This window comes from Hippocampus guttulatus, chromosome 10 (genome assembly GCF_054856545.1).
Source record: "Hippocampus guttulatus isolate MCC_2025c chromosome 10, RoL_Hgut_1.0, whole genome shotgun sequence".
Lineage (NCBI taxonomy): Eukaryota > Metazoa > Chordata > Actinopteri > Syngnathiformes > Syngnathidae > Hippocampus > Hippocampus guttulatus.
The window spans coordinates 19,348,773-19,368,030 of NC_141270.1; the positions used below are offsets into that span (position 1 = coordinate 19,348,773).

At 38.7% G+C, this 19,258-nt stretch overlaps 1 protein-coding gene across 3 annotated transcripts in view; it reads left to right on the forward strand.

Annotated features, from left to right (window-relative positions):
* Positions 1 to 19,258, forward strand: part of gbf1 (golgi brefeldin A resistant guanine nucleotide exchange factor 1) — a 101,303-nt gene that overhangs the window by 18,682 nt on the left and 63,363 nt on the right. For all 3 annotated transcript variants that reach the window (XM_086121493.1, XM_086121495.1, XM_086121494.1), the window contains one exon: positions 15,814 to 15,945. In XM_086121493.1, the coding sequence (XP_085977619.1) occupies positions 15,814 to 15,945 (132 nt within the window). The remainder of the gene's footprint in view (positions 1 to 15,813; positions 15,946 to 19,258) is intronic.

The following is a 19,258-nucleotide window of genomic DNA, read 5'->3' on the forward strand; positions in this document are numbered from 1 at the left end:
TTGGGTCATACAACTTTAGGTATGAGATCATGGAAGAGACTCTCAGTTTGCTGTTAGTGTTATTTTTATGACCTGGTCAAAAGACAATACACTGACTCGGGCCCAGGTGCTTTGATCTTTTGTGTCTGAGACTATTGTTTCGATACCATTCTATTCTATATTCTTTGCTGTTCAAATTATGTAGGCAGTCCTCAACAGAAAGCAACTGCTGTATTGTCTGTTAAGATTTTTATTTGATTTTTTTACCCTTCCCTCTTCCATTAATTACACCAGCTTGTGTTTGGAGACTGCAAAGAAGGTAGAAATTAACTGAAAGTTGAATGTGTTTTTATTTGGAAAATGCAACGGTTAGTAGTCTGCCTAAAACATCTAGCATGCTGACCTTGGCCGATATTGCTCATCATAGTCAACTTCCTCGTCACATCATTATTGCTCTGCAAAGAAACAAGTTCACAAGATACCCCAAAAATCTATACAACAATTTGTCGTCTTCTCCAAGTAGGTTTTATGACACACTGTGGTCTTGTGAATTATACAGTCGTAAAAGTCCCTATAAATGAGCAGTGGTTAATCAGAGTGTCTTCCCCATCACAGACAGGTTGCTATCTAGTTCTGGTTAGTCGCTGTAAATTTCAACAGTTAACAGTGCCCTAACTAGTGAACGACAGGCAGGGCTTAGATCCAGTGTGAAAAAGGGATGCAACTGTTGTCCTGTATCAGAGGCTCCCTACAATGTGCTGAGTGGAAGGAGTGTCCCAGTAGAGAGCTATTAATCATGCACGTCTACAGGATTGGGTTGGGGTCGAAGGGTGGAAGGTTTAATAAGCACAGGTTGTGGAAGGTTCTTTGCTGCGGGTCTTGATGTGTTGACAGAAAGAGCATGAAAGATTTGAGGCAAACCTACCTCGTCACCCGAAAGAAAGGCAGGTTCAGCGACTTCAACTTGGAATTTCATGTGCAAAACAGTCTTTTTTTTTCCATGTCCACATCTAGCCATGCAGTGCTTGTAACCATAGGAAAATGATGGCAGTTTTTTTTTAATGGATATGGACACCAGTTTCTGCTAAATCTATCCAGCTTTCCGATCTCTCCCATCGGTGTTTTGAATCATTATGGATTGGCCGTGATTAACATTACATATACTGAGTTATTCGCCATACTGAATAAGGGTGGGAGCTCCATGTGACCCCGCATTCTTCAAATGGTCAAGCCCAGTTTAGTATTAACATTTTTTTTTAAATGAAAAGTAATAGAAATAGAAATAATTGAGTCACACTTTAACATAACATAGTTGTTTATAAACCCAGTAGATGAATTTGGACCAGATAAAGCAAATGCCAGCTGTGAAAGTCTGTGTTACATGGCACATATTTAAAATTTTATATGTATATGTGATAATTGGATTTCAGAATGAGACCCTGTCTCCTTCTGTTGTGAAAGCGCTATATAAATAAAAATGTATTGTATCTTGTTAAACTCTCAACTTATGGCCTTTCAGTTTTGCTTTAATTTCTTCACACTGAGCGAGTAACATTTATAAAAATTAAAATTAAAAAAATGGCATGCAATGACACGAAATCTGACAACACTGCCATATCTATCATGGAGTGTAATCAGTATGGCTGAAAAGACATTTTGACAAAAGCCGCCCTGCTGACAGTGCAGGGAGCTAAGCAAGACAGTGTTGGCCAGTGCAGCTGACAAGGAGACGTGTTCAATACCAGAGACAACAAGGTGTTGATTGCTTTGAATGCAAAATAGATCTGCTGATATGAACAACCGTGTTCACTCCCTTCTATCAAACCATCGTTCACAGCTTTGGGTTTCACATCTGTGGTACAAAGATATGGTCTTGGAGAGGAGATTTTAAAGTGTGAGAGAGTGATCTCCCCCCTTTGAGAACATAAAACGAGTGGACATTTCTCAACCCTTAAGACACCTCCTTCCATCATCGTCTTTTCCACTATTTAAGTATATCTTCTATCAGTGGCGGGCCGTACATACTGTACATTAACACAATATAGGCTCGTCAGGCAGCACTTAATTTCAGGAGCATTTAAAACCATCAAGTATGCATTCACAATTAAGAGCAGGAAACTAAATTTACAGATATTGTCAAAAATAAAAAGATTTTAAAAATACTAAATAAAATGCCACCCAAATTACGTTGTGTGATCATGAACAAGTCTGTCCAATAAATTGCGCAATGTCGCAGTTTCATATAAGACACCAACCACACAATCACAAAACAAACTATTCTTTGAAAATAAAATTAACAGATCATTTGCATTTTGAGAATAGGCTATACAACAGCAAATAACTGAAAATGTTGAGCAGCTGAGATTGAACGAATTTTAGTGCACGAAGCTGACTACAATACGCCATTATAAATTGCAGGTGAGCTGATTTATTTGATACATTTTTGTATCTTTGTCAGTTTATTTCGTTACCATTAATACTAACGAAATAAAATAACAAGAAGAAATGTAAAATAAAATTCATTTACTCACCAATGTCGTGCCTGTTCACTGAGCTGCAGATCTACGCGAGTGTCCCCAAATGTTTTTTAACGCACCGTCCTTGTAAGTGCCCAGCCGTGCTCTGATGTTTCCTTGCTGCCTTGGTAAAACAACTTAAATTGGTAAATCCAGTGGAAGGTCCGTCTTGAAAATTGTGTGGAAAGTAGTCCTGCAACCAGATCAACGTCTTCTCCTTCAGCCATTTTGGGTCAAAATGCAGCAACAGCTCCCTCTAGCAGGCGCTAATCCAATCACCGAACGCGCACATCCAGTGTCGACGTAAGCCTTTCTAGCTGGCCCTGGTACGCAGACTCGTGATCTGATTGGCTATTGCAAGCTGACTGTGCCCGTTCATTTACAGCGCACAGGGGCCTGCTCTGTTTAATCTGAAGGCCCAGAGCAAGTTTAATTTACCTGGCAACACAAGCTATCTGAAATATGATTGGTTAAAAACTCTACCATAATAAACAAGTTAATTATCGAGTGGCTTTCAATGTTATTTAAAATAACATTGAAAGCCACTCGACTAAGTGGAAATAATATGACGTAAAGAATACAGAGAATAATTTTGTTCACATATTTATGAAAATAAAATAAATTTGTTATTCTCAGAAAAGTGAATTTATTAAATTTACTTTTCTGAGAATGTTTAGGCCAGCAGAGAAGGCCTTGCTGGCCCTGACGGAACGCCACTGTCTTCTATACTACTACTCACTGGTGGTTCTAGACATTTTCTGCTGGGGTGGCAGCAGGTTTATTTGGGAGGGTGGAGGTTATAACCCCGCCTCAGGCACACAAATGTGCATGTACTCACATACACTTTGCTTAAAACAAAAAAAAACAACAACAAAAAAAAACAGACCAGCCTGGTTTTGTTTGTCAATGGAAAGTAGAAATTTTACTTCATTGAAATTGTAGAAATATCACTTATACTTGGTGAAAAACTCTAATGCAAACACGGCTTGTGTACTCTATGCAATAACAATTGTCAACAAGGGCTGCCGTAATCGTTTTCTTTTTCCTAGTAACAGCAATTAGTTAACTAATTAAATCATCTGTAAATTGCACCAGCAGGCAGCTGCTTTTACATATAGTCTTGCAGCCTGAATTCTTTAAACTATATACTAACTACAAAGACAATAAAGATATTACATTCAACTTTGACTGAACTTTGTGGCATATACCAGCATTCCTGACAATTTTACTATGGTGCAACTTTAATTGAAGAGGATACTGTGGATTTAACATTTTTATGCCTAGTTCAGACTGACAGCCAAAACTCAATTTTTACCCCTTCCAGAATATAACTGGATGGCTTTTTTGTTGTCTGTAGAGTCACAAAGCCCTTGAAATCCAATTTTTGCGGGACACATTGAAACCACATTAGTAAGGTCGTTTCATATCTCATTTGGACAGGATGCGTCTCAGTCTGAACAGCTCCAAACACACCGATTGGTTTTAACTGCCCGTGACGTCACTCTGTACGACGCAAGATCCTTTGCGCCTGACCCAATACACCAGACAAGAGAGCAGCAATCAAAGTGCGGAGCGCAGCACACCAGATAAAATGCAATCCCCCTAGTTGGACAGGATGACATTTTTACCAACACACACTTGAAAAATTAGAGGTATTTGCAAGCATATGGGAGCACTGCTGAGCCCTGCTTCTATTGGAGTGATAGACAGACGTTTGTATTTTGGCGTTTCCCACTGTCCACACAATTTGTGCATTGATCGTAAATAAACGTGAGTGTACCGCCATAAACCTTGGAAGATATTACAATCGAATGTTTCAAAATATTGTTCAGTATAGGCAGGGAGCTCTGATTTCCTCCCACACTCCAAAATCATGCACAGCAGAGATATTGTCCCTTGGTATGATTGTGAGCATAGTTTGTTGTTCGTCTGTGTATTTCCTGCGATTGGCTGGCAACCGGTTCAGGGTGTTGTCCCCCGCCTACTGCCCGAAGGCAGCTGGGATAGACTCCAGAAAGCCCGCGAGCCTCGTGAGGATAAGAGGATTAGAAAATGGATCGAATGACTACACTCACATTCGTCCTTCCATTTCCAAGTAGGAAGTCGTAACTTGATATTTTTTTTATCATGGTGAATCGACTCATCGGGGCTCCATTAATGATCTCTTTTTATTGTGATCTTAGCTCAAGGTGGGAGTCTTTAGACTTGAATGAACTAATTTAGATCAGCTGTTCTGGACCCGAATTATTTAGAATTTTGGTTTTGGAGTTTTCGACTTCAAAGGAAGTCAATGCAGAACTCAAGTGTAGATTAAAAGGACTCTTAAGGGCATTAACAACATGTCTATTTGGATAACCCCCCCAAAGATGAAGTCAGTTTACATTGTAGCCCCCTAAGTGACTAAACTTTGTTCCTTGTCCACCCCAATATGCAAATGTCATATTGCCCAACATCTCTCTACTCTTGATTCCAGAGAATTCGTTTCGGTTGTATCTACCAGCTCCACCCATTGCCTGCCCACGATATCAGTACCATTTTCTTTAAAGGTGACAAAAGCAATAACCAATTGTTTTCCTGTTTATCAGAGGTGACATGACCAGTGGCGCAAGGGGATGAGGAGGCCCTGTGTAGCCATAGCTAAATATACATCCCTGACAGCTCCATAATAGGTTCCAGGAAGTTCAGTCGAAAATAAAAACAAAGCAACATTTCTAGCTGATTGGTTTTGAAAGGCCGCTTTTCCTTGCTGAATGGGAAAAATGTGGACTTCAGCATTCCATGGCCGTGATGCCAGTCAGATTGGATAGGCGCAGCCTTGCGTGCGCAGAGCATGCTTGGTGTTAGGGAGACACATTACACTGCAGAAACGAACTTCATGGGAAAGAATTTGTCTGCATGTTTTCAAAGGGCTCACATAATATTAACAGGAAGTATCTGAAATGTAAAAGTCTGACAGTATTATAAATTAATTATAGTTGACCAAGTTGTTTTCCACCTTAAAGCCAGTTGTGGGTTATGCAAACATTCTTTAGAACCGTTGCCATTATGTCTAAAATGCACTGTTTTTAGGGGGGTGATGGGGCGGGACCTCACAAACTTCCAAACGAGTAGTGTTGCAAGTATTCCTCTTTTATGCATTTGGGCTTTCATAGTTCTTCACAGACTGTTGTGGCTTCATCTGTGCTTCTGCTAGCTTCAGTTCCTTTGGATTTGCTATCTTAATCTTACATTTTCTTCATTTCACACCCCCACATCCTCGGCAAACAAAACAAATGCCAGTGGAATGATTCCAAACATTTGCTCTTTTGATATTGGACTTTTTTGGAGAGAGTGTTTTCAATTCACATTTTATTGTGCAAGTTTCAACACAACATAAAACATACTTTGTGCTTACATATTAAATCTAAAAATATAAAATTAATGTTCAGATTCATGTTGCAAGTACAATCAGCAAATATTGCACTCTGTGCATGTTATATGGCATTCAAATTGAATTTGTCTTCACATGACTTTGGTGCAGGCCTCATTGGTTCCATTCCCACTCAGACAGCGCACATGTGAGGGTCAACAGTTCTGTCTCCATATTGGCTATGACTGGTAACCAGTCGCGGATATGTCTCCCCTGGCATATGAGGTTTATTACGGAGAAAGTTGACATGATCGTCATCTTGGCTATTGTTAGTCGTTAGTTATGCAGGTTCCGACATTCAAGTCTTTTTGCGTGGTGGCCTTACAAGAACCAATCTTGGGCCCTCATACACATGATATCATGTTGTAATGATTATTTCATATTTAGCATCTTTATACTGTACAAAAGCATTCACTAAAATCCTTTACTACATCATGCGCAGCACGATCTCAAATAGACACACACAGCATGATGAAATAAAAACTATGCAGGACCATGTCATTGTGGTCTGTGAGTACAGAGAGGTAAACAACACAGCCAACGTCCAATAACGGCCGGGACCAAACCAAAAAGGAGCAGGCTTAAAGAATGGAGAGTGAAAAAAAATTGGTTTATCGGATGAGTGTACCCGTATTCCCAAAAAAAAATTCTTATTCAGTATAGTGCTAATTAATTTTTCACTTTTCAAATACACTTCAGTATTTAACGTTAAAGTACAGTACTATACATTTGCATTTAATGTTTCAGAAATGTTTTTTAAACATTTATTGATTAGGACTTTTATATTTGTAGGATTTGATATTTCTGTTCAATACTATTTAAATGTAAATTATTTGTCCATTATTGAAGCACATCATTCATCACCAACTCTGGTCCTTGAGGGCCCCTATCCTGCATGTTTTTGAATTTTTCCCTCCTCCACTTTCAGATGAGGACCGGAGATGGGGACCCCTGTTTAAAAATCCGCACCCACAAATCATGATACATTAATGTATCATGATTTGTGGGTGCGGATTCAAGGACAGTATTGGTTAAGTGAGAATTAGGAGATCTGAAACAGTTCAGTAACTTGTAATCCAAAATTCAACCGCCGTGACTGTGCAATAAATACCTGGATGCTAGACAGTCAAGGCGAAGTTCTCTAGATTCTTGTTAATCCTAAGGCAGTGGTTCTTAACCTTTTTAGAGGTACCGAACCCTTCACGAGTGAAAAATAAATATGTATTTTTTAATAAATTCAAGATATTTAGAAAAAACACATTTATTAAAAACAGAAAAAAGTAAATCAAATTTCAAGAGATAAGTACACTATTTATTTTTTTTATTTGTACAACGTATTATCATGACAGTCACACGTTGACTACCAAGCGGAATAAATTTCCCACAGCACTGATTGGACAAGCAATGTCATGTGATCATCTGCAGCCAGTGATGGCCAAACGCACGTGTCATAACTAATTTACATGTTGAGTCACGTGTGTCTTACCCTCCATGGCAGAGGCTTCGTCGAACCCCTGAGACCGACTCACCGAACCCCTGGGGTTCGATCGAATCCAGGTTAAGAACCACTGTTCTAAGGGAATCGAGTAAAATGAATTCCAATCATCATTATACTGTAAATATGAAGATGTGCTTATATTGATTGACAATAAACTAAAGGGGAATGGCAACTTATTTATACCATTTCAATATTTTACTGATCCGGACAGACTGTCGCTTCTTGTGCTGTGCTTAAAAAATAAAAATTCAAGAATTGAATTGTATCGTTTTCACTTTTCATAACCTGATAACAATTCATAAAACCATAAATTGATCCTTTTGTTACATCTTTTTTCCCTATATTCGACTTCTCACGTTACGATAATTCTTGTCACCATGCGAGAGTAGCATCTAAAAAATTGGAAGGATTTTTTTCTCAAAGACATTATAAATGTTTAAATAATTGGTCATCTGTATTTTTGATTGGAGACCACCCCCCCACACACACACACAAACCAATGTGTACACGCACACACAAACGTATGTGTACTCTATTTTTATTCCAATAGTGCATAAGTATGAGCACACACTTATTTGACACTTCATATTGTCAGTGTAGAAAGAAAAACAGGGAAAGAAATTGCGAAATTTACGATCAGCATTCACTTTCACTTCCATCAATTTCTTGGATAATGTCTTTTATTTGCTCCGTCTTTCATTTTGATCACTTTTACCCTCTCTTCCAGCATCAGAGCTCTTCTTGTCTTAGCTGTTTGATATCCATAGGTCCGTTTTGGAGCCAGTTTAGCAATGCAACGTCCATCCTCGTCTGAATCTAACAATAACAAATACTTCCTGGCATGCAATGAACTTTTAAGCCAGCCACGGGACGCTTCGTAGTCCTCGATGGCCATAGTTAGCTCTCGAAGGCTAAAAACCTTACGCTAACTGGAGCGCTTCTCTCCCATTAGCGCTCCAGTTAGCGTAAGGTTTTTAGCCTTCAAGAGCTAACTATGGCCATCGAAGACTACGAAGCGTCCCGTGGCTGTTTTTAGCATGATAACAAGTAAAGCATTCGAGGAAACGGGACTAAATTGTCCCTAGGTGTGAGTGTGAGAGCGCATGGTTGTTCGTCTCTGTGTGCCCTGCGATTGGCTAGCAACCGGTTCAGGGTGTCCCCCGCCTACTGCCCGAAGACGGCTGGGATAGGCTCCAGCGCCCGCCGCGACCCTAGTGAGGATTAAGCGGTTCGGCAAATGGATGGATGGATGGGGTATTTTCGCCCATGTAGGTTTCGTTCGAGAGGAGTTTCACTGTATTTGTTGAATTGATTGTCTTTGTAACGTTTGTCTTTCATTAATTGTTTTATAATGCCATTTGTATTGTATTTATATGTTTCATGGCTTTGTTCCAGTTGCAGTGGTTGTGAAGGCTAGATATAAATAAAGTTGTATTCTATTGTATTGTATTCCCTTTAGCATCTAGTGAATGCATACCCCAACTGCAGCAACAATTGTAGCTTCTATTCTATGTGCCGTATAATGCAATGCACCTCATATATGAAAACAGTTTTAAAATAGGGCATTCATTGATGGTGTGCCTTATAATTCGATGGGCCTTATAGTGCACAAAATACGGTAATGATTAACCTTTGCTCATGCAGTAATAATAAGAAAGAAAACAGTAATAATAAATATAATAAATCTGTGACGCATGTTTGCCTATTTCGGTCTTCTTCATTTACTATGAAAATATACATGAAAGAAAATTTTCATTGATAAGATAAAATGTTCACTTTCATTACATCTACAAAAGCTACATAACTACTGTATGCCCATAAACCTATTCATCTTCGTGTACTGAGCAATGTTGTGAGCCGACCTAAGTTGCGTTTTGTGGTTCTCTTTCACACAAGTTGATGTACAAGGCTTTTACTCTTTTCTACACTTCTTCTGGTGGAGGCTGTAAGGTTTCCATCTCATAACTGAATCCAGCGCTTTCACAGTCCGTCAGATCACACAATTCTATAGCAACAGGCAAGACGCAGCTGCGGCTTTGACATCACTTTCGGTTTGAAGCTGATGACGTTATCGGCAAAAATGGTGGCTTTCTTATGTCAATGAATTAGTCAGTTTTATTCTTGTTCTATGAAGGCAATATTAATGAGAGTACGGTGTTTTGATTAATGCTGGCACATACTGTATATTCTTGCTAAACAAATTGTACGATACCGGAATATTCAAATGTTCGATAGCGAGAGCCGTAATACTTGTTAATAATTTAATTTTAAGAACATCCATGGCATTTGGATCTCTAGTAATCTATTTTCTTTACATATTTCCCATGTTATGACATTATTTATATAGCCAAGTGAAATTGCTCCGAATATATCTTGTGGTGGAAATTATTTTACAATAAACACTAGTGGTTGTAATGGCATCAGTGTCATGTTGTGTCTGATGAGATCACAGTGGAGTCTGCCTTTACAGTGTGTGCTTTCTGGAATCTCCTACCCCATGGGAATGCCAATTGTGGAGAACTGAAGTAGTGAGAGTCTAACAAACAAGGATCACTCGCTCTCTCGCTCACACACACACGTACACTAGACATGCACACACGTTGGATTGCTGTATTGTTGCTTTGTTTCTGGTCCACACACACATTATATTTACTAGATATGTACTGTATATGTCATATATATTATACATTATCGTAGGTTACTATGTCTACAGGTATATGTATGAGTTTGCTGGCGTGTTGTTTCTCCAAAATCATCCCTTTTCATAAGACCCCAAAAACGACATTTGCTCAAGCATTTTCATTGCACTGTCAAACAGAGCAAGCTATTTTCAACACTTTAGATTGGTCAATAATTTGTAAAAGTGACTACCACATGTTTCTACGATTGGCTGGCAACCGGTTCAGGGTGTCCCCCGCCTACTGCCCGTAGACAGCTGGAATAGGCTCCAGCACGCCCCGCGACCCTAGTGAGGATAAAGCGGTTCAGAAAATGGATGGATGGATGGACTCCTACCTATGTGGATTAACCACTATTATAGATTTGTGAAAAAATATGCCATTGACCAAATTGGTTTTGGCCAGATGCCTGCGATAATGTACTCTATATGCTGTATGTATACACTATTTATGGATACAACTTTACACTTATCTGATAAATGGAATCGAAATCGCTATTACGCATTTTATGTGAAATCGTTAATCGACAAATGTCATAATTTGCACAATCTATCAGTGATAGATAATAGATAAATCATTGGTCGGTTTCGTAAAATAAGAAATTACAGCAAATGCACCCTCGTTCATTCCGCGGTTGTTCTGTGCTGCCATAGTGTATTACAAAGCAATTGTGTTCGTGTTTTGTTTGTTTGTTTTTTTTACCTGTTAAAAGTCATATTACCATTTTATTTATGTAAAAAAAATAACTTGCTTCAGTATTTGTCCTGTTTTAAAATTTCTCTTTAATTCAAAAAAGCTTTCATCACTTGTCTTAAATTGAGTTCCGGCCACACTCATTCAGCCAATCACAGATCCAATCAGCAGGTAGGCGGGTCGTTTGAACAAACACGGAAACATCTGTTTTTGACAAGACAAACTAAACGTTTTACCCAATGAGGATGCAACATTATCTATGGTCATACTAAACGTGGCTGTTGAAAGATATCTCGTGCAATAATGGCCCGTGCAATATGCAGTTTCATTTGGAATTGTACGCTTTCATATGACTTTGACCAATGCCCTGCGAATGACTGTAGGGCATTGGTCGGGGTACACCTGTTCAAGGTGTACCCCGCCTCTCTCCTGAAAACAGCTGGTATAGGCTCCAGTGTACGCCGGATCCTAGTGAGGATAAACGGTTCAGTGGATGGCTGGATGAATGGGATAAATGGATGGAGGGGGAGGGTTTAGTAGGTTAATAATAAAAATCCACCGCATTTCAATAGCTGTCAATTAAACTTTTTTCCCCGCTTTTCGGGGGCTAGCTCAATCCTTATCCTCCGGTAGCGAAGGGAGATTTGCTGTTGCAATAATGCAGTCTCTGTGCAATGCGTGCAGCATACAAAATACACTTTTTGTATGCTGTAGAATAACAGGTGCAGAACAGCACAGTGACTGACAGACTCCAACCCAACCAAGAAGAGGCAATGACGTTCTGCATGGTCAGGGTTTTTCCTGGCTCAAACTGAAGCAGAGGTGGTAACATTAAGACCATGTGCACACGTGAGGATCCCGCGCCACCGTCTGGCTCAAATAAACACTTTTCCTTGAGTTGTTTATCACGATCTGTTCAGAAACTATATATTATCCCAAACTGCAAAATAAAAATAAAATTCAATACCTTACACAATAACAAAAGATCATCGTTTCTGCAATATGAAACATTTCGGGTGACCATTTCACAGCCAACCAGAACTTTTGAGCCTCCTATTGCTCCATCCATCCATTCGCTGTACCGCTGATCCTCACTCCTGTCTCAGCTGACTTGCAAGAGGTAATCACAGTGCGTAATAAGAAAAACACTCTCATTTACGCCTGCAGATGAATTTGTCATGAGAAACATGTTTTTAACAATGTGGGAGGACCTCGGAGTACGTGCAGAGAGCCCATGCAAGCACAGGGAGAACATGAATATGAAAGGAAGGTCAGAGCTGAGTTTTGAACCCCCACCCTCAGACCTGTGAGGTGGATGTGCTAACCACTCATGCTGCTGCTTGAACATCGCTATAAACAGTTCATTCGTTTCCAATGGTCTGTATTGTTTCAATGAAGGTATAGAAGCCTTTTTTTCAACAAGTGAGCATAGGAGTTTTCTCTCTAGATTTGCTTTGTTGTCCTGATTGGTGTCACATTTCTTCTCAGTATCAGCAACCTCGGCCCCTGCAACGAAGAGTCTGACCTAATTTTAGCCGAAAACAGGTCTAAATCAATAGCCATCAGTGTTGGTTTTGGACCACTGCGCCGCCAATGACAAAATCAGCCCTTCCTTTGTCTGCTGCTTTTTCTTTGCTCTTGCCGTACTTACTATGTGGAGTGCTTGAATTAGGGCTATCAAGCGATTAAAAAAAATTGTGAGATTAATTAATTGTGATCTGAAATTAGATTAAAATAGATTCATTAGATCAATTAATCTAAAAAGTGCTGAGAAAACCCCTATTTTCATTTTTAATTTATTACATTATTCAGGCAGATCAAAAGACAAAAAAGTGGCATTAGAAAGTCTTTCATTGTTTGTAAACTGACTTGATCAGATGCAGTGCGAGTCATTCACTTGCTGCTGTAGTTGAGACTAGTCCCAAGTCCTACCTGCAACCTTTATTTTCGACCACCAGGGTGAATATTACCGTTTTGTTTGTTATTTTAAATCTCCAAATAATTACAAAATAAAAATAGAACATCAGGTTCATAAAAAGTGCTTAGGTTAACATCAAAAACAGTATGAACATTTTTCTGAGCAATACAAGTTCTCAACACTGAACTTGCTTCGGATAATAAAAAATAATTAAGAGACCCTTAAATCACAGGGCTGTAAGTTAGCACTTCAGAAATAACACTGTTCATCATGAGAAAATCAAGTGCTGAAATAAACAACCACTTCTGGTAGGCTACACCCAAATTTTTTTGGGGTGTTGTCTCTTTTGTGCTTCTTGTCTGTGGTATTAATTGGGTGTAAAATGTATATTTATATTTTTTTCCATCTCTGTCACTCACACATTGCACTGTCCCTTAAGTGGTAGAAAAAGAACATTTTCAGTGAAATATTTGGTATGTATTTTGTGAATGATATCTGTCATTTTACTGCTATGGAGGATGTTGGTTTTCTCTCATGCAAGTCTAAAAAACAAAACAAAAAAAGTGCTAAGTCATTCTAAGTGTGTGATAAACATTATTAACAACAACCAAACACACGACTGTTTTTAAAATTTCGATACTTTTAAAATTACATTTTGAATTTGGATATTAGGGCCAAATAATATATGAATAGCTTTGTTGGATTTGTTTCCTTTTGAGCACTAAAACAAAGGTAGCATAATTTATTAATTTAAGATATCACGCAAAAGCATTCCCCAAATAGGCAATTTTTTTCTCCAGCAGCTATCAAATATTTTTTAAATTCTTCGTGTTGTAACCTGGTTGATTGGCCTTTGGGGAAATCTTGAGATTGTCATTTTTGAGAAATCTTGACACATTGTTAGCTTGAGAAACAATATGTTTCACTTAATGAAAAGAAAAAAAAAGCAGTGGTTTCGTCAAATACATACAGTATATAAGCTCAAATGTAAACTTAAGTCAGTTGAAATAGCCTTTACAGAAACTCCAGCCTAAATAGATAAAGGCAGAAATCGAAACCCACCTTAAATTGAACTTGTGAGATGAAGATAATACTCATTTTCACGTCAAGGAGAGTTACAATGTAATCCTACTCTGCTTTTGATGTACTTGCTCTACTCTTCAATACTGTGATTCGGCCTAAGACTGCCCTGTTTGTATAACTCTTGACTCTGCTTAGATTGCCTTACAATATAATCTGTTGAAGCTCCAGATGGAAATAATTGTTAGTTTTATAGTTGGAAGGTTTGGTACACCGTGGGTATTGTTTGTACTCCGTTTTTGATGTTCAGTTCTTTTCGTCATTGTCTGGACAACAATGTTTGTCTCCTGCTCAGTTTCATCTGCTGTTTTCTTCTCCTTCTGTTCTAAGCCTTTTCTGCTCCAGTGCCAATAGATGTGCATGTGTTAAAGAGAGCTTCTGTTTCTGCAGTAAGCCAGCTTCATCCCGAGGTGCTCTCCTGGGGGTTTGAGGTTCACCCCCGCACCTTTTCTTTTTGCTGAGGTCATTTGGAGTAGTAATCCACACATGGCTGGATACTCAGAGCAGAAAGATGGGGCTCTCGCTGGGTGAGAGCTTGAGAGGATTAGGCTCACGGTCAATCAGAGTCTGTACACAACCAATATTTTACAACTTTGGTTTTATAGCAATTTCAGCTCATGTTCTGTTTGGCCTAAATGAGCAAACTCAAATGATGGCAACATGTGCTGCACATTTACGCCTGCCTGCTTTACTCCTCAGTTGCTTATTTTCTTGTTTGTTGTTGTCAATTGAATGTAGAGGCCATCTGGCTTTTGGGTGGTTGTTTCACCCTGACCGCAGGCTGAGTCGAAATACCGAGTCTGTATTTGGGCTTTATTTCAGATTGTTGATGGCCGTTGACACGTGGCTTCAGTCAGCACCGTGTGCACTGATGGCCATCCAGATCAATACAGCACAATTTAGTTTTCCAATCTGGTCTTTAGGAAAGAAGCTAGAGCACTTATTGGGTGATCACCTCTGAAGAAGTCTTCATCAGGATCTATTGACAGATTCATTTGGGCACCTGGCTTCCATAAATACTACATTTTCCCCCCTACATCGAAACATAATGCAATACTCAAACTCCTTTTATCAATGAGTAATAGATACAGTGAACAATTAATCTCTATTCATATCTTTTCAGTCTACTAAATGAATCGAGTGTACATTGGTCTGGTTGCAGCATTATGCAAACACTCTTACAGTGAACTTTTTTTTTTTTTTTTGGCTTGGTTCTAAATTTACACTCGGTTAACCCCTCACCACTCCCCCTCCAAAAAAAACTGTGACTGCTCAAAGCTCTCAGATTTACCCCGAAATAAAACACCAGGTGAAAAAATATTCAATAAAGCAGAAAGTAATAGGTTTGCCTTTGAAAGTAAGGGAGCCTTAAAGTGACCTTGGCGGCAGATAAAGTCTCTTTGAGTTTCCAAATGATTCCATATTTTATTTCTAAACAAAGCCACAGGGCTATTGGATATCAGACGCTTATTCATGGTGGTCACATGTGCAGTTTTAGAAATTAGTTGGGCTCTCACTGCAGCTCTTTTGATGCCCAAGTTGTTTTTCTATGCCTGGACTGGAGCCATGATCTACATGGTATTGCAAGGGCATGTACTCAGTGTTTCACTATGGCGTGCATGACTCCACTAACTTTGCCTTTTGTTTTTTTTTAACCCTTTTTTATTTTTTGCTTAACCCCTCATGACCCCACTCTCTCTTGGAATGTTTCCGTGAAAAATTCTTGAAGGTGGTTTCCCAAAGTGGAACACCCAGCAAAATTTGCTGCCCTATAAAAGAGATTACGTGACGATGTGCTGTGTTGTGCACTCTGGTCGGGTTTTACCCAGTGTTTTCACATTAACATTGTTGTTGACAGGTTTTCTTATCTTATTTTAAGATTAAGTAAGACTTTTAAGTCCTGGATTTATATCAGTAGTGTGATTTTTTTTTTCATTTTTCCTATTGTGTTTAAAAATATTCAAAATGTATCATCTTTTTTATTTATTTTTTACCTCATTGATTGATTACACGTCTGATCTGTCTTTTTCCTTTATTTGCAGAACTGTCAGATGTTGAACCCAATGTATTCCTACGGCCATTCCTTGAAGTTGTCCGCTCGGAGGATACCACTGGACCAATCACAGGCCTTGCCCTTACCTCTGTCAACAAGTTCTTGTCGTATGGCTTAATAGGTAAGAACTTACCCCTCTTTCTACAAATTTGAAACACTCATCGTCCACAGTACTCTGTGTGGAATTACACATTAACACATGCAATTACTGACTGTTCATTTTCAAAAGACTTGCATGTACTTAAAGTATTGCACAAGCACATCCCTCACATTTTCTCATATTTTTCTTAATATTTCATTAGTTTACCTTTTTTGTGAGGTGGTACTGAAGAAAGGACACTTTGTTACAATATCAATACAATACAATACATCCTGATTTATATGCTGCTTTCACAAGAGCTGCAGTTGTAACAAAGCGCTTAACAAAACAGATAACACAAAGTAAAATAGTAAACACAACACATAACATAAAAAACACGGACAGTCATGTAATCTTAACCACTTTTCCCTCATACACTTTGTTGTTTGAAAGCAGTTCTAGATGAAAGAGGAGAGAATCAAAGTGTCCTTTCACCAGTAAATCGGAGACGTCATGCTCAAAATGTGCACACGTCGGCTACAAGCTAAGTTTCAAAGTAAACAAAAAGCTGTAGCGTCCATTGAGGAAAAAAAGAGATTGGTTCACTTCTCCAGCCCATGTAAATCCGTTTCAATTCCAAGCAGTGACTCTCAGTTCCAAATCTTGTCATCCTCAACATCAGCAGCCATTCATGCAGCTGCACCAACGCAGACTGTCCAACAGCGCCGACATTTCCGCTGAACAAAACAGGGCTGTGACAAATGCTGTCCATTACAGGCGCAAACAACACAAGTGCCCTGGGTCTGTCCAGCACCAACAGTCAAATGGCGCAGACATTCCTCCCAATCAAATTCAGTGCTGGTACATGTGTGCTGCCGAGAAGGCGCAACCACCAAACACAGATTCTTCTCCTTTGACGAATGTCGCGGCCAAAAACCCTGACCAAAAACCCTGTGACAAAACAAAAGACAAAACAAAAGACAAAAACAACAAAAAAAGCAATTCTCTTGAAGTGCACTTGCCGTCGGCTGCCATTTCGAGGCCATCTTGGAAAAAAAAGATGTGCGTGTGTGTGTGTGTGTGTATGTATATATCTATATCTATAGAGAAAAGGTATATATGTATATATGTTGTTTATTTGATATATATATATATATATATATATCAAATAAACAATGTTTTATAGCTCGTATTATAGTGTGTAAACAATGTTTTATAGCTCGTATTATAGTGTGTAAATTTACTGTCCCGACTAAATTCACAACCATTTATGTATAAAACGCTGGCAACTAAAAACTACACCCCTCGGTGAGCTGTCGAAATAGGGCCCAATTAGCCATTCTCCATCCCCAGTGTCATGTGACTCGTTCGTGTGGCAAAGTGTCTGGTAAGTATGGGAAGCAGGTGTGTTCATTTTGGTCTTTTTTCACTCACACTTTTTTCACTCCCAAAAACCAATTCTTTACATAATGGTGGCCAAAGCTATAAGAAGACTGCCAACACCCTGGAACTGAGCTGCGGGACAGCAGCCAAGACTGTGTAGCAGTTTCAGAGAATTGGTTGGTGTGCGGCGGAACTCCACTGAACTCTCACACTTTGTGCGGATTTCTGTCACATTTAACAAGTGACTGAGTCCCGGCAGGCTGTTTTTGCATAGATTCAAAGGTTTTGTTTGTTTGTTTATTGAACATAAAACATATATACAGTAATAATTTGACAGAAAATAAGGTAGATAAAAAAAAAAGTAAAAAGAAAGAAATCAATCTTCATTCAACACAGTTATTATGTTCAAGGCAGTAGGAAGAAGTAAAAAACTTATCTAGTCCTACCCCGTTATGTGTTTATATCTAATAAATCATTTTTATATCAATCAGAAAAGAAAAAAGTAAGAAGAAAGAAGTCTCCATTAAGGCTCATACTTTACCCTTAACCGTAATATTTTTACAACTTTTGGTTTGTATCGGGATTATATACTTCCACACCCTGACACTCTTGTGTGAATTTTCTCTTGTATTCATAATGGATATTTATATACCTTTCTCTATTTATCAACTTAGTTCTGATTTATCATTATATTTAATGTTTTGAATTTATCATTTTAACTCTGATTGATGTAGGTTGTTTGTACTATTTTTTTGAATTTGTTTTTGAACTCAGCAAGCGATTTACTCATTTTCAGGTCCGTTTCGAGATTATTCCACAGATTAACACCTTTGATAGATACACTTCTTTGCTTGATGTTTGTTCTTGTTTTGAGTTTTTTGAATAAGTTGGTACCTCTTAAATCATAGCTGCTTTCTCGAATTTCGAAAAACTTCTGGATGTTTTGGCAGAGCAGGTTATTGTGTGCTTTGTACATTAATTGGGCGATTTTAAAGTCAACCAGGTCATAAAATTTCATCGTATTTAATTTGATAAATAGTGGATTTGTGGGTTCCGTATATTTTGATCTATTAATAATTCGAATTGCTTTTTTTTGTAGGTTGAGAATAGGGAGTGTGTTTGTTTTGCAGGCATTTCCCCATATTTCCACACAGTAGGTCATCCATCCATCCATTTTCCGAACCGCTTGATCCTCACTAGGGTCGCGGGGGGTGCTGGAGCCTATCCCAGCCATCTCCGGGCAGTAGGCGGGGGACACCCTGAATCAGTTGCCAGCCAATCGCAGGGCACACAGAGACGAACAACCACCCACGCCCACACTCACACCTAGGGACAATTTAGAGTGTCCAATCAGCCTGACATGCATGTTTTTGGAATATGGGTCATATATGGTAATAATAATGAAGTGTATAATGTGTACAAAGATCTCTTATTTAGCACTTCCTTGGTTTTGTAGAGGATCCCTACAGTTTTGGCTATTTTTCTTTTTACGTTATCGATATGTGGCTTCCAACATAGTTTTGAGTCTACTACTAATCCGAGAAACTTGGTTTCATACGCTCTTTCTATCTCAATTGAGTTTACCATAATTTTAGCTTGGTGTTTGATTGGTCTTGTGCCAAAAACAATTAACTTCGATTTTTTCAGGTTAAGTGACAATTTCTTTCTGTCGAACCAGTTTTTTAATTTGTTTAATTCGTTTTCTATGGTTGTCAGGAGCTGTTTCAGATTTATTCCAGAACAGTATAAAGTTGTATCATCAGCAAATAGGACACATTTAAATTGTTTTGAGACCTTGCAGATATCATTTATATATAAGATGAATAGTTTTGGACCAAGCACTGACCCCTGAGGAACTCCGTGAGTGATTTTCAGTTGATTCGTTTTTTTATTGTTGAGTTGCACGTACTGATATCTGTTTTCTAAATAACTTTTTATCCATTTATAAGCTACACCTCTAATGCCATAGCTT